We start from the raw sequence: 16,480 nt of genomic DNA, 5'->3' as shown, positions 1-16,480 counted from the left end.
TCAAAGTACACATTATATTTTCACTAATGAATTTTTTTCTCGGAAGTGCGTAGAAATTCGGGGGTATGTCTATTCACCTAAAATGATTGTAATTGTCCCCCACAACCGCAAATAATTTTTCCAGAACGATTTGAAATTTTTTTGAAATTTCAGTGAAACATATCAATGGATGGTCAGACATGAAATTTTCGGTAATGAATTTTTTTCTCGAATACGAGTAGGATTTCGGGGGTGTGTCTATTGACCAAAAATGATTGTAATTGACCCCCGCAACCGAAAATAATTTTTTTAGAACGATTTGAAATATAAATTTTTCTTCAAGAATTTGTCTTTTACAGTTTTCTATTCGCTCGCTAATTAACGCTACAGAACTAACAGAGCTCGTTCGTTCCATTATAAGTTTATTTCGCTATTTTTACACGTAATTAAACTCGAAAAGGAAGCTACAAAACATTACAATAAAATTACAACAGTAAGACGTATAACATTAAACTCATATAATGTATATCACAAGCTTTAGTAAACAATTTATTTTTATAATTATGTGTTAGTATTGCTATAACTGGCGACTAATACAAGAAAGCAAGAGAAAATATTAATTAGTCAAATATACAATAACTAACAGGTTACCATAAAATTTCCTAATTATTGCATCAACTGAATTAATAATGTCTTCCACTAACTCTATCCATAATTGCCTGAGATAAAACTTTACCAGCCAGATCTTTAGCAAAATTGGTTATTTGATCACCCACATTGGGCCTCCTAGTGGTAGGTTGGTAATATCCTCCTTGTGGATATCCTTGTGGATACCCTGGAGGATATCCTTGTTGATACCCTTGCGGATAACCTTGCGGATAACCCTGCGGATAGCCCTGTGGGTATCCCTGTGGGTATCCCTGAGGGTAACTTCCTTGAGAATATCCCTGTGGGTAACCCTGAGGATATTGACCACCGTAAGCGTTGGATTGACTTGGATATCCACTTCCAGTCTGTGACGGGTATCCACTGCTTTGAGAAGGATAACCACTTCGAGAAGATTGACTTGGATATCCAGCATTAACCGTTTTGGTGTTCACTCTTTGAACAGTTTCCTCATTGTTCGGGTTACTAGGGTAACCAGAACTCGATGGATATCCGCGAGAATTTGTAGAGGGATAACCGGGGTAGCCACTTGAGCCTGAAGGATAACCAGAACTATCGCGTGATGGATAACCAGATTCTGACGGATATCCGGACTGTGTTGGATAACCAGAAGAGCTTCTTGAGGGGTACCCAGATTCTGAGGGGTATCCAGAGTTACTTCTCGATGGATATCCAGTTCCTGATGGATAACCAGAACTTCTTGAAGGATATCCGGATGAACTACCGCTGGAAGGATAACCCGAACTAGAAGGATAACCAGAGCTACTTCTGGACGGATAGCCGGATGAACTGTCTTCAGATCTTGATTGACTTCGAGAGGATGGATAAGAGCTTTTTGACGAGTCGGGATATCCACTTCCAGACGGGTATCCTGATTTTGTTGATTGTGGATCGGATGGTTCGGATAACAGGGATTGCACGTCACTGTTGCTCTGTCGTTTTGCGACTAACTTGTTGTTTCCATCATTGAACTCTGCGAACAATTCGTTATCTACCTCCTAATTGTTTGGAAAGCTCATAGTTTGGGCTCTACCCCATGCCATGCCGAGTCCAACTTATTTCTTACCACGTACCATGTGTTTCGTGTATATTAATTTCTTCCCATAGCAGCTAAATGCTTTGACAAGCTATGTTGACGCAACTGTGTGGATTATTGCTAATGTCCTGATCATTGAATTACCACAATTAGTGTGTTATTAAGGCACTTGTATGATACAATTGTTTCGGCAAAATATTATCTTTGTTATTAAAATGATAAAATTCTCATTGATTTTTGCTGCTTGAAAAAGGCGTGCTATGTAGCAAATTATAATTTAATCATGCAATTTCATATTTGTATGTTTATTTTGGTTAACATTAAAGTAGTGCTTGATGATGGACTGTTTTAATCAATAATTAAATGTTCATGTTCTAAGTATGTGTAATTTTACTTTAGTTGTTGAATTTATTTGTTGGAATCTAACGAATGACTAGAAACACAATTAAAATGCTGAGGATTAGATATATTTAATGTGTATATACGTTACATGTAAAATCATTTTTAAGTACTCATTAAGTACAACGTACGTAATACATCTATATTTAATAATAATGTTATAAAAACATATTAGATAAATATATGGCACTAGTAAGGAAGAACCCACAGTTATCAATAGATGAATAAGACATTTGTAAAACTCAATCTAAACTAAATAAAACCCATATATAATAGTCATTTCAGTACTATATCGTAAAGATGGAGGTTAGCAGAGCTTGTTCCCAATTGTATCGTTTACCTTCTATAGTTTGTTAGTATACATGTATAGTATTTCGTATTTCAGGATAACTGTAGTTTCCAATCCATAAAATAAAACCTGGTCCCAAAGTTAAAGTTGTATATAAGGTAAAGAACTTATAAAATTATGACGTTCCATCGATTAACCAGAAAATGTCCAGATTCTATTTCCTTGACTATCGACGGATGTATGAGAATCATAGTAACCATTACCACCACGTGGCTGTGACCGACTCCTAGGAGTGGTTACACCACGCGATCCATAATTACGATCATTCCCGAACAAACGATCATAAATAGAATTGTCCCCAATGGTGTTTCTTGATCCCGCGTTACCGCTGACTCTTCCCCCAAATCCGTTAGATCTTGGTGGTGGAGGGGGTGTTACTGGTCTAACTCGTCCTGGTCTTCCAGTAGGATATACTGTCAAATTGTAGAGTGGTAGTCAAAAAATTAACATATCAACAAACGCTAAGCAGACTTAACGCGCCGTAGAGATCTTATTTAAAGAGTTTAAATTTACATCGTAAGAAAATAAATCAATTAAATATACCTATGAAAATTGTAATTTACCAATCGATTAAATTTTAATCATAATGTGGATTAAGATTAAAAATTGTTAAACTAACAGGTTAATTGGTATTACGTGTTAATATTGTACTACAAATATTTTAATTACTCTTTTTAAGCATGCATCGTGACTGTTAGTTTTTTCGTAGATCTTCCCTGCAAGGGTATTTCATGCGTTATATGCTTCCATTTTGAACTTCCACTCTTCAATTTATATACCAATATGGCATACGACAGTTCTTATTATTAAAATCTTTATTTGTAAAATCGTAAGTTACAGATACGAATATTACGCGTTACGCAGCAGAAATCTATAACTACAACACGATTAATGAATATAAATAATAACAGCAGATGACCTGTAAAGTACGTAGAGAAGTATTAATAAAAGCGTATTATTGCTGGGCTGAAATATAAAAGAGATATTAAGGAAATGTTATTTAAAAACCGTTTGGAAAAATGCAGAGAACGTTGACAGCAAAACAACTTTGCTCGTTGCTTAACAGCTATGACCTACAAATTTCATCATTCTACGTTGCTTACTGCAGTAGATAAGAAGTGTCAGGGTTCGATGTGATAACGAGATCAGTGGACGTTTGTCGACAACGCCTTTAAGAAACGGAAAGCTTGTTTCAAGCCTATTCGAGGCAGATATAATGTGAACAAATGACCTGTAAATTAGTAGAAATAATGTTATTTTTATTCCAAGTTAACAATTTATAATGATAATTATAAATTACCATTACATATATACAATTATATATTGACAATTACAATTAGTCGCATATACATATATCAGTGCAGAAATAATTTTATAGTATTACATAAATAAATTTATATCCATGCATACAGATATATCGACGGCATTAATGCTAGGAAAAATCATTTCCCGGACGGCAATAAATGTTTCGTTCATATCGAAAACATGTTATCGATACATAACTGTGAACCAGCTAAAATAGAGTCTCTTCGTTCAATCGAATAAATATAAGGCTAACCAGTTTTCCCTCCATTAAACCCGCGATATCAGGTACTAAGTTAATCAGTATATTAGTATCTTTCTGCTTGAGATATTTTCTTAGTACTAACTTCGTGTACTTAAAAACAATTCGTCGCGACTTCGCAGATTTCTCAATCTATCAAAACGTTAATAATATTCGTGCTAAACGTTTACAATGTTCAATTGTAAAACAATAAATTGAACAGGCGTATTAAAATAATTTAAGCTTAATTTGAAACAATTTAGCCGAAATTTCTAATTTTGTCCCAAAGAAATTCTAACTCTGCGTTGTTTTAGCGCGCAGTTGATCCGTAAAATGATTTATTTACATTTGGGAAAAGCATAGATGCATAATTAATTGGATCTAATCGCAGTTGTATCGTCTCACGAGCGTCAGTTTAAAAAGTCTAGCTTCTAGCCATTTTCATAATTTGAAAAATTTTCTTTAGTAACTTTTAAGCTGTTCAAAATTTTCTGTCGAAGTTCGTGGTTTGCAGTATCATCAAGTAATGATAAAGTGAATCGATAAAGAGTATACTATAAAGTAGAAGAAGCTTCTACCTCAAACAGCACGATTATAATCAGTCGAACAACGTTTTAGAAGATCTTATTTTCTGTGACTGATTAATGTAGACACAGTTTCTATTGTCGTTAATTGTAAATGCGTTCTGCAAAGGCAAGTGATGTGCTGTAGGGCGTATTATTGGAAGACACGTAATAAATTAAGTAAATACAATCATAATTTTAATAATGAACGTCCATTAAAAAAAAAAAAGTAAATAACCCATCCATATTTCAGATATTAAAACCAGTGATTAGAATATTATATTCTCAAATAAAATAACACAAACATTTCTAATAATATTATCGTTTAGACAATTTATAAAATTAATGGAAAATAACTGTTCTCGCGTTAGTATCTTAATATTAATGAGTATATCGAAATCGGAAAGAAAATAACAATTAATTCGACGAACCCTGTCATTTTACGCTTTAATTGTATCACTCCCTCCCAACCAGTATATCTTTAGACAAAGAGTATCAAAAATACATTAGTGAAAACGAAACGTGTTAAATCAATTTACTATAAAGTTAAAAATAAATCTGGAAATGTATCTACTTCAATATGTGCTACTGGAACTGATAATTCATTACTCGACAACGTGGCTTCAAATGTCCTGCATTCAGCGGCGAAACAAGATGAAGAATATATAATCTAGCTTCATTTCATTGTGCACATGTAAACATGTAAGGATATTACTAAAATTACTATACTTCGAGGTTGCTCAGAGATTAACATGTGGACAAAGAGTAGTCTATCCGTGCAATGCCCATTATTTGAACGTGTCAAATAACAAAAAAAATTAATGAAAAATCGAAGGCACTTGGGATCACGATTTATTGGCGACAAGCATAACGAGGCTCGTCAAACAAATAGTAATTAGAGACGCAGAGTGGACGACAGCATTGTTCCTGCGATAAATCGAGTACACGTTATCGTGATGCATGCGATTCTGATTAGGATAATTCGAGTAAGGATAATTCTGCTGTCCAGGATATTGTTGGGGATATCCTGGTGCAGCTGGATATCCTGGTACGGCTGGATATGCACCAGGTTGCCCCGAGTGCGAAGGATAGTTCTGTAGAGGATATCCAGGCATAGGCATCCTGTTGTGCGTCGGGTATGGCGGATATCCTAAGTCTTGTTGTCGATGTCCGTTGTTCGACGAAGGATAAGGCGGATATCCGCTGTTAGAGCCGGTGTTGGACCCGGTGTTACTAGGATACGCTGGATAACCCAAATTGTTGCCGGAATTCACTTGACGATATCCTCCTGCAGGATCAGCAGGAGCTGGGGGTGCATTAGCATTCGCGTAAGGGTTCGAATTGCTAGCACTATTGCTGGTCTTATCATCGGGTTTGGTACGTTGTCCATTCACGTAAGAAACACCCGCCGATTCGTATCCTGAAAAGATTGTCCTCTTCTACGTCCTCTTTGTTTTTTCGGTCACAACTCGCATAGCAGAAAGGATCACAACGAAACGGAAACCAGAGGAACGAGAAATATGCGGGGAAACGCAATACCAATTTTATTCTAAAGTGGAGATCTCTTTTACAACTACTCCCCCGACAAATCATTAGTAAATAAGAATTTTTAGGATAGGTATTTTTAGTCACCATTGATCAACTCGATCGAATCAAACCCAAAAGATTTTTGCGGCTATAAGCGTGAACTATTAATCTATTATTCGTTCAGTTAATGAAACTTTCTATAATTCGTGCGAGTGGTTACTTAAAGAATTGAGTAAACATTGATCTGTTAATCTTTCATTAAAGAAATCAGACTATTTCTTTCGAGTATACCTTTCTCTACCATTCAACTCTACATACTAACACACTTTCATTGAACTCTTTTTTCTATCTACCTAAACACCTAACCCCACTTCTCACTTTTTCTTTTCGAGTCCCTGCCTTTCGCTATTTCCTACAACATCACTACTCTCTCCTTACGAACACCCTTCTTCACTTTCCTCGACCTCTTTCTACCTACACAAGCACCCTACAACTCGTGGCTACCTATTCTTCTGATTCGCAACGAAACCTAGTTTCCTTGATCATTGAAATATAAACATTAATTAACATCTACATCCAGAGTGTCTTAGATCCGTCCACCCCTGCTAAGATGAAGAGGAGTGATTTTTATTGGAAATTTAAACGATTTTCATCACTCGTTTGAATACTAGGTAGTTATAATATGATTTCATTTTATCGGAAACATTAATTATAATTTTTGTTCGCACCTACGACCGCAAAAATCTTTCGAAGTAATTAAGAATCACGTCAGACGATGACTTTTGACTGTTCGAGAGACAGAGATCAATAAGGGAGCCAAACGATATAGAAACTCATTGAGCGACTGATTTTGATCCCGATATCACGATACACGTACTGACTAAAAACCTTTCACGGAAAATTGAAAATTTTTAAGTGACACGTTTTAGTGGAGTTAGTTTAATGGAAGTACTATGAGAAGTTCTAAAAGTGAACAGTTATTTCAGCCTTGTGTTTCGTATGCAAAAATTATTGAAAAGCGTGAACGTGTACGCAAAGAAACCCATGCTACATGCAATTATGTTATTTAAAATACCGCAAAAGAAATAAGAAACGTTTCATTCTCATATCGATTCGTACAATGTATCTAAAAGTATTTAGATTGAAAAATTCTTCGAGTTAAAGAACATTTATTCTAATAAACTGAAAATAAAAAATAATGCGTTGCATTTATTCACTTTTATCGTTACATTATTCAGAATCAATTTATATCATTTATAGAAGCGTAGAATCTTTTGTTTGCGATTCGGATGTAAATTTGAAGTAGCTAAAGCACAAATGTTAAAAGTCACGTTCCTGTTAAGGAACTTTTTGAATCCAAAGTGCGTGCTAACAGAAATGTAATCCTTAATACGCATAAAAAAAGCTCCTCCAACGTCAATTTCGCTTCCTAGAGCAATACACTTTTCCTTTTATATCGACGGGATGCTAAAAGTTTATACGTTCGAGAGCAATTTCTCCCAAATCCTATAACACTACGTGAGTATACGCGTATCTACACGTTTGTGTGCTGAGGGAGACGATAATGGAAAGGTCGTGTTCGAAAAAGTTAAGCAGAGAAAAAATCTGCTGTACAGGCTCTTGGGGTACTCGACTTTACATTACAGACCACTGTACATCTAACAGTATGCCTCCAAATTACAAAATAATACTCCTATGTTTGTTATTAAAATCTATACTGTTTCGATTCTCCTATATTAAAAAATAGACTGAATAATTATTAAACTATATATTTAATTCCGAAAAATTAATTGAATTTGACACGATAACGTGTTATTTTACTAAAATCGTATTTAACTCCTTTACACGCGAAATTAAAGTAGAAAATTTTCAATTTAAATGTCTCAATCGTTACAGAAAATCACACTAATTAATGCATTGAATATTAAAATAATTAGAAATAAGAAGAAGATAATTAAAAACAGAAAATATAAAGCATTCAAAAGCGAAGCGTAAAAGCCTGTTATACTACATATCGTAAAATTTCATTACTAAATATGAAGCTACAAAATCATTCGAATAGCTTTCGTAATTTCTCATTGCACGTATGAAATTATAAATTAAATAAATATTTTGCGATACGTTAATTATAATACGTGTATTCGTTTCTACACCAAATATCGAAAATTATATTTGGTTACAGTAAGTCATAAGTAATGGAAATCAATCGGCAATATATCTATTTCACGCGTTGAAAATTATTAAACAGTTGAATATCGAATACTTGTCACTAAAATTTCGGATAACGTGCATTGGCAACTCATTTGAAGCATGTACAGTAATTTCGGTCACTATTGTACGATCCTTTCAATCGTATGAATCAGTTCTATGCATTTTGCTCGTTGACACTCAGCCATGCACTTCAATTTTCGTGCTGTTCGAACACATGCACGCACAAATCGACCGCAATGCCACCAAATAGGACACATAAGGATTCAAAAACTCACCGATTCCGGTCGATTTCTTCACGCATGTCGGCATACCATTTTCGGTTTTGCAGTATTCATTTTCACCGCAAACAGTGCTTGCGCAGCTAGCTTCTGTAAATCAAATTCAGAGCATGTACGGTCAGTTGATACAATTATCTTCAAAGTTTTATCAATTTCTGAAAGACTACTGGAATAAAAAATATTTAACTTGAAGGGAGACATAGTATAGCGTCCCATTAACGCGACTGAGAAACGAAATAACCACCATTACTCTTTGAAATCAATACGCGAGTCAACGAGACTGAAAAACCGGATAAACGAGAAAACTGTGTCAAGTAACCAATCGATGGTTAATGTTTCACTTCTTTAAACTATATACTTCTCGTATAAATGATTTCCCTACATTTTCCAATGTTCACTAAATAAAGATACGAACACGGTAAAACCAAACAGAATGATTTCGATGATAATAAATTTCAAAAGTTAATGTTAACCGGTGCATACGTGTTTAGACTACAACGAAATTTGCTAAACACGAATTTAGGTGCGACTGTGAATACTAATATATGCAATTAATCGCATTATTTCATTGTAATTAGTCCATTGCAGGCGAACGCGACGATTGATCTAATTTATTTTGCATTCGTTAATACGGTAACGCGTTATTTATTGGCATTATCGATCATAAAGCACGTAATTTCATATGCGGTTAGTCGCCAACTTACGCACAATGGATTAACGTTTAATGAGCTCATAATTGATTGAAGGATTATGTAGCAATCAATAATTTATGCATTGAAAGGGGGAAGAAAATCATTTTCGTAATACAATATTCTCATTAAGATACAGAAAGTTGTAACTAACTACTAATATAAACTACATCTGCGTATATCAATAACTGCAATAATATATCGTGTTAAAAATCTGCTATTAAAACTGGTTTCTTTGCCAATCGTTAATATTTATCGAACAATTTCCAACAAATTGAAACTGTGTACTGTGGACAATATTAAAAATACTATTGTGCAGTTTCACAATGATACGTATTGAAAGGGTTTCAAGAAGTTTCTAAATTTCAATATTAAATGATAAATATTACGAATCCAAAGAAAATCGTCTACCCTGAAACTGACCAGATACCATGAATTTTTCCCCGTATCGTACGTAGCGTCCATTCTTGATTGAAATGTCGCATGAAATATATTTATGGAAAGATCAACCACATTCTTACCGCCTGGATGAGCTTTCGAACAAGTCGGATAACGACCGCAGTTATCTCGATCGTAGATCGAGCAAGGATCCTCGGCCATCACGCAGACCTCGTCCCTCCGGCAACCGATGTCCTTGCAAGTCCTCCCATATTCTGTGGGCAAATAGCAACTCCTTGTGAGCTCTCGTGTAGTTGAGAAAGTTCAAGTAGTAAGCCATAATCTCGCGATTGGATACGGTTCGTTAAAACTTCGATTCCGGAGAAGAACGTGTCGTAAATGGAATTTATATCGAGACCACGTACGTTCGCAATAAAGTGAATCATTTGGATATTTTAATTCCAGGTTGCGTTGGAAGGTGGACGAGAGAACGATGCGTACTTCAGGGAAGTGCTTTCATTAAATATTTACACGATCGTGGTTTCGCGGTTGAGTTTTTGAAGTACACGCGAGCATACTTTCTTAACTTTTTTACGTCATTAACATTCCACAACGCGACATTCTATTACAACAGAAACAAAATAAGAGTCTCGGAACTACCGTTTACCAGGGGTTGAACTTAATTGCTTTTCTTTTTCTAACGACTACGTCTCGTTAATGATTCGGATTAAAGGATCGCGAAATTCGTCGACAGAAGTGTTTTATTCAACTTGGGCCAAACTCACATCGATATCAGTGTTAAGCTTTACTTTCGCGCGCATGTATGCTCGGTTGACCATGTACCGTGAAACTATTACGGGGAGTAAGCATATTTACATTCGAGTAACTTCAAATCAATATTCTCCGTCGCCCAAAACTTCAGACAGAAGCTATGTAACTAAGTCCAACGTAATTAAATTTACGCGAACCTGTTGTTTAGTGGCTGACATGTAACTCGGTAGTGTACCAAATACGATCCTTGACCGCAATTAGCGATCTCGGCTAAGTCGCGTCCTCAAATTGCGAATTAGAAGGTGTCTAATGTTACCAGAAAAGATGCAACGCTTACGGAACGTTCGAATACTCTAAATAAGAAATGCATTCTGCAATAGTTCACTTTACTAAAGAATGAAGAGATAATTAGTGCTGTTCACCCTAATTCTACTAGGATGTGGCTTTATACAGGGTGTTCCGCCACCCCTGGGAAAAATTTTAATACAGGATTCTAGAGGCCAAAATAAGACGAAAATCAAGAATACCAATTTGTTGATGGAGGCTTATTAACAATTAAATTCAAAAATTTCAAATCGTTCTGGAAAAATTATTTTCGGTTGCAAGAGTCGATTACAATCATTTTTGGTCATTACACATAACCCCGAAATCCTACGCATTTTCGAGAAAAAAATTCCTTACCGAAAATATAATTTCTGGCCAGAAATTTCTGCCCGAATTTTCATGCGAATCTTTAAAATGTCATAACTTCTGAACGGATTGGACGATTTTAATGTTTAAAAAAGCAAACTACGCGTATTTTGATGGAGAATATGTACAAATTGCAAAAATACTCGAAACATTGGTCCTTGACACCGCAAAATGAGAAAACCTCCATAAAACTGGTCCAATTTTCAAACAGCCATAACTCCTACAATTGTGAATATATTTCAATGAAACTTTTTTCTGAAGTAGAGCTCATGGGTACCTACAAAAAAAGTATTAGACAACTTTTCTGTAGGGTGTCAAACAAAATTACTAAAAATGAAAAAGTAATTTTTAAGAAAAATCGACAGGGGGTAGATGCTTAAATTTTTCGACGAAAAAAAAATTTTTAATTGATTCTGAAAAAATTAGTTTCGGTTGCGGGGGTCAATTACAATCATTTTTGGTCAACAGACATACCCCCGAAATCCTACCCACTTTCTAGAAAAAAATTCGAGAAGGTGTGAAATTTTTCAACGGAAAAGAAATATTTCAAATCGTTTTGGAAAAATTATTTTCGGTTGCGGGGGTCAATTATAATCATTTTTGGTGAATAGACATACCCCCGAAATCTTGCGCATTTTCGAGAAAAAAATTCAGTACGGTCGGAACTTTAAACGTTAATAACTGTTTAACGAAGCCTTCATCAACAAATTGGTATTCTTGATTTTCGTCATATTTTGGCCTCTAGAATCCCCCATTAAAATTTTTCCCAGGAGTGGCCGAACACCCTGTATATTATTGAGCTAAGTACGTAAATTACGAAACTTGAAAACGCAACAATGATTGTAATTCTAAAAAGATTGTAAAATAAAATTGAACAGAAAATACAGACTGACCTTGCTAAAAAATTATACACGTATTTTGCTTCGAACATGGCCTAAGATTAAATACTATTTAAAAATATATTGCTATCATTTTTTGCGTGAAAAATTGGTTGTAAAACCATCATTTTGTCGCAAATGATTTGCTTTAAACTGAAAATTTCTTGCTACGAAAACGTGTTCTATTGTGCATCTACCTGATGTTATCCATCCGAGCCTCGCATCGGTGTAACGTCGCTAATCGTAATTCTATTCGAGCACCACAGTGTCATCCCCATATAACCCCATCGATTCTCAATTATCCAACCAACGGGGGAAGTAGAGAAAGCGTCAGGGAGAGGAGAGAAGAACAGAGAGAAGCAGCTGCCCAGTTAACGCCCTGGTTCGTGTTACTCATAACTACCTATGTGTGGAAGGGTACGAAGAAAAGGGAGGAAAAGGTGCGGTGAAGATGGGGAAATATTAAAACTAGGCTAACGATTCTCGCCCAAACTGTCCTTATAGATTCATCGCGGTCGAGAACAAAAGAATAGAAAAGAACAAGTACAATGGTGGCATTGAACGGACAAAGAAAAATCTTCAGACGGTATCCGACTCTGTATAATATTCATCGACGTTAACAAACTTAGAAAATTACATGACGTAAATTAAACGGATACGGTACCGTATAGATGGCCAAAATGTAAATCCATGGCCAAATTATATTACTTAGAAAATTGTATATTAACCGTGAATCCACTATCTCGTGTAAGAAGTTCGTGTCATTTACATGGTAATAGGTAATCTGTACATCAGGATTACATTAAACGAAGAACAGAATTACTACGGCGACAATATTCCATGGACGAAACCAGTTCGATTATTTGAACTTAAAATATTTTCTTCGCTTCAAGCACAGAAGAAATGTTGAAATACACGGTAAAAATAAATGCGTTTAACTGTTCATAAAGTCATACAATAAATTCGAAGTCAGTAAATTCCGGTCATACACAGGTATAAAGTTTTTTCAAACTTCACCAAGTATTTCGACAAAGAAATTTGATTAATGTGATTGTCAGAAGCATGATCTGCTTTTATAAATATTTTAAGCTAATAGTTCGAAATTATTTTTATACAGTTATCGTCACCCGGGAAATGAAGGAACAACCATTTTTATTAATTTTTGTTATGATTGTAAAATTCATACGCAATTACAAGCATGATATTTTGTATATATATTTTGTACGATTAATTCCACGATTGTAATTAAAGTCAGAAGATTAATTACACGCAATTAATCAAGCATACTACAGCCCAGTTTAATAATTTCACATGGATAATGCAGAACCTTCTTCACTTAATAAATAAATCAACCAAAGGAAATGCTCGAGGTATCAAAATAGACATTTAAATATATTTCTTTAATTACGCTATAATGATCGTGGTGATTCTCTGCGATTAAAATCATTGTGATGTAAAGGAAACATAAAATTCGAACGCCTATCGTTCGAGACATTCACTTTACAAATATTTTATCTTTAAGAATACTTGAACTTAAATTTTCTTAAAAAGAAAGTTATATAATAGTAATTAAAAAGTTACTGGTTGGCAAATTTGATTTCCAGGATTTTTAGGCTGACTTCACTGGCTGTTTTATGATATGGAGATAAGCAAGAAATTAAGTTTTTTAAGTTTGATACACCAAGTTTGACGAGCTCGGATAATTATTCCTTAAAGTTTTGATTACATTTGAAATCTGCGAGTTTCTTCACGTTCAATGAATACCCCCGTTTTTCCTCTCACAAAGGCTAGCTATCATCGATAACACCAATATTGATCTATGTAGACTTAATACGATTCTCTAATCTCCTATGTTAAATTTACTAGACACTGGAATGTAAACCGTGATTAAGTTCTTAAGAGAAAAAGCGTCACTGCATTATCTATACTTAGATTCTTATTCATTATTTAAAATATTTTAAAGATATTACAAAAGGAGAAATTTATAAAGAGACCAAGCATGAAACAGAAATTCGAATTCTTCCAAAATTTTGAACAGAAGGGTAGAAATTAAACTCCCAACAATTATCCACGGACAAAAGCCACGGAAAAGATTTACAGCGCGCAGAAGAGTAACAAAAACGTAGATAGGCAGTTTTATTACTGTTGTACAAAACTGGCGAATAAATCGCACGATAGCACGAAAAGGGTGGAGAAATAATTGTTAACTCAGTGGAAGCGATTAACGAGATTCCTCTGCTGGTAAAGCGAATTTGAATACGTCTGAAAACGGTGTCTCTCTGCGGCCTTCAACAAATGCTGCTTGATTACGTAAAACCGCTACTTAAAGGCAATTCTAACGTGAAAAACGGAATTTGCAAGAATTAAAAAAATCCGTATCCCTATCATTTACTAGCCAGCATACAGCACTTATGCGAAACTAGGATCTATTTATAAAAAAACTCTTTAGTCTTATGTACAAGTTCATACGAATATTTCTACGTATATCAAGATGAATATATATTATTATAAAACAAAAAATTAATGGTCGATATTTTTCAATGTACAGTAACTTTAGATCAAACTCAAATAATTTCGATCGATTTGTTAATATAATTTTAATCGCGGTAATGAAAGAAAGCAAAAAATAATAAACAAGTATTACAAAGGGTCGATCTTTGAGTTCTTCCTTTGAGTATTTCGGTTTCTATCGCGGTTTCCTTTCCTCTATTTAACAAGATTAGAAAGCGGAAGAGGACAAAGTCGATGATTACGACGAAGGTCGATGTAATTATATCGATCGAGCCGGAGATTAAAACCGAGCATTTGTTTCCATTAAGTCCAATTAATCCTAATTAAACCAAGCGATAGTCTGGAGCTATATCATAGTCGAATCTGAGTATTACATATTTTACTTCATTATAATATTAAAAACATTAGCTTTACGATACTACATAAAACGATCGGTACACACATGCAAATTATATTTTCGTAAAAATTTCTGAAATTCAAACGAATTTATTTTAAATATAAACTACTGTTTCTTTTCTTACTGGTATAAGACGATGCATTCGGTATTAAAGAGATAACCAGTATGGTCCCCAAGAGAACACCCAGTGTAGAACTGGAAAACATTTTCTGAAACAAAACAATTTTCATTTTTATTTACACGTATGGTATGAACGTTTGTGACCCAACAATTTTTACTCTCAATTTAATTTGATCTGTAACTTTGTCGCGACTTTTCATAATTTTTTAAAGAATGATATGTGTCGATATTTAAGAATTATAATATTAAAATCTTATTCAATTCACAAATACCATTCCTGAGCTATAGGATCTCTTAGTAATATGCTTCATATTATATTTTAAGTTGTGATAATAAAGCAATTACGCTGCATAACAAGTTACTGATTCAGTTTCTCAATAGTTGACACACATGATGAAATAAGTGTTGCATGAAATAAGCATGCACTTTGGGATCATGGAATATCTAATCTTTGATAAAGAAATGCAATAATAATTCATGCATACACAGCAGGAAATAAAACTAATTACGACATTCGGAAATTCACAGTATCGTGAATGAATTCATAATTATATAATACATTAATTAAAATATTATTTTATAAACAATATTAAGTTTACTTTTGCAAAAACATTAATAACTCAGAACTAGCAATATCTTTTATTTATCAACAGCAATAAAACTCGTAACAAAATAAAATGAATAAACAAAATACTGTACTCATTGAAAGATACAAATAAATAACAAACGAGAGATACGGGAAACACTCGATTGCAATTCGTGACATTCAACCAACATTCTGAATTCATGTATCGATCGCGACATTACTATCTCCTGTTCAGGAAATATTCTCTACAACTTTCAATTTCAAAAAACAACAGAACTAGTAGATATAAAAGTGGCACGATATTTAAATTTGCGCGCCAATTTCGATAGCTATATAGCCATGCGGTATCCTTTTCCGCGGTCGTCCTTGTCTTGCTTTCATTTCCTAACCTCACTCCTCGGTTCTACCATGGAGCAATAGCGTCTACCAAATAAATGCGACACATTACTCTTTATGAAACGTACTTGTGACCCAACTAAATTTCCGGCCATTTAAATCACTATCAGTCAGTAGCATTCATGGCATTGAAATTACGATGTTTCAATTGAACGACCTTGACAAGGCCATATAGAAATCTCGAACTGCGTCGTTCGTCGCGACGCGTGGCAACATTTTACTTTCACTCCGTTATATGTGAATATTCGCTACACATATTCTTAAATAAACTGCAGTAATAATAGTATGTTTACGTGCACTGTAAACTTACCTACAAAATTTCGCTCAACTCAGACGCAAAGACACCCACTCCACTACGTAGTCAGAACAATACTGAGCACTCGGAGCACTCTCTCACACTATGTCAGATCACGCGTACGTGAGCTCGTGGAGTTTCGGAAACCCGACAAAGGCAAAATGACGCATGTTCTCTTTCTTGATTCTCCGAAGTTGCCCGAAGTAATTTCGGACCGC

General features: G+C 34.7%; 1 protein-coding gene across 1 annotated transcript; it reads right to left on the bottom strand.

The window, feature by feature from the left end:
- Positions 1-384: 384 nt before the first annotated feature.
- On the bottom strand, positions 385-15,366 carry LOC143342048 (uncharacterized). Its single transcript, XM_076765530.1, has 7 exons — positions 15,258-15,366; positions 14,990-15,074; positions 9,762-9,893; positions 8,549-8,641; positions 5,383-5,955; positions 2,565-2,842; positions 385-1,643 (listed from the first exon to the last, which is right to left on the bottom strand). The coding sequence occupies exons 1-7, from the start codon at positions 15,294-15,296 to the stop codon at positions 663-665; spliced, it is 2,181 nt and encodes a 726-aa protein (XP_076621645.1). The 5' UTR covers positions 15,297-15,366; the 3' UTR covers positions 385-662.
- Between the last annotated feature and the right edge of the window lie 1,114 nt (positions 15,367-16,480).

The sequence above is a fragment of the Colletes latitarsis genome, chromosome 5, assembly GCF_051014445.1.
Source record: "Colletes latitarsis isolate SP2378_abdomen chromosome 5, iyColLati1, whole genome shotgun sequence".
Classification (NCBI taxonomy): domain Eukaryota; kingdom Metazoa; phylum Arthropoda; class Insecta; order Hymenoptera; family Colletidae; genus Colletes; species Colletes latitarsis.
This window is presented reverse-complemented; position numbering and strand designations above follow the sequence as displayed.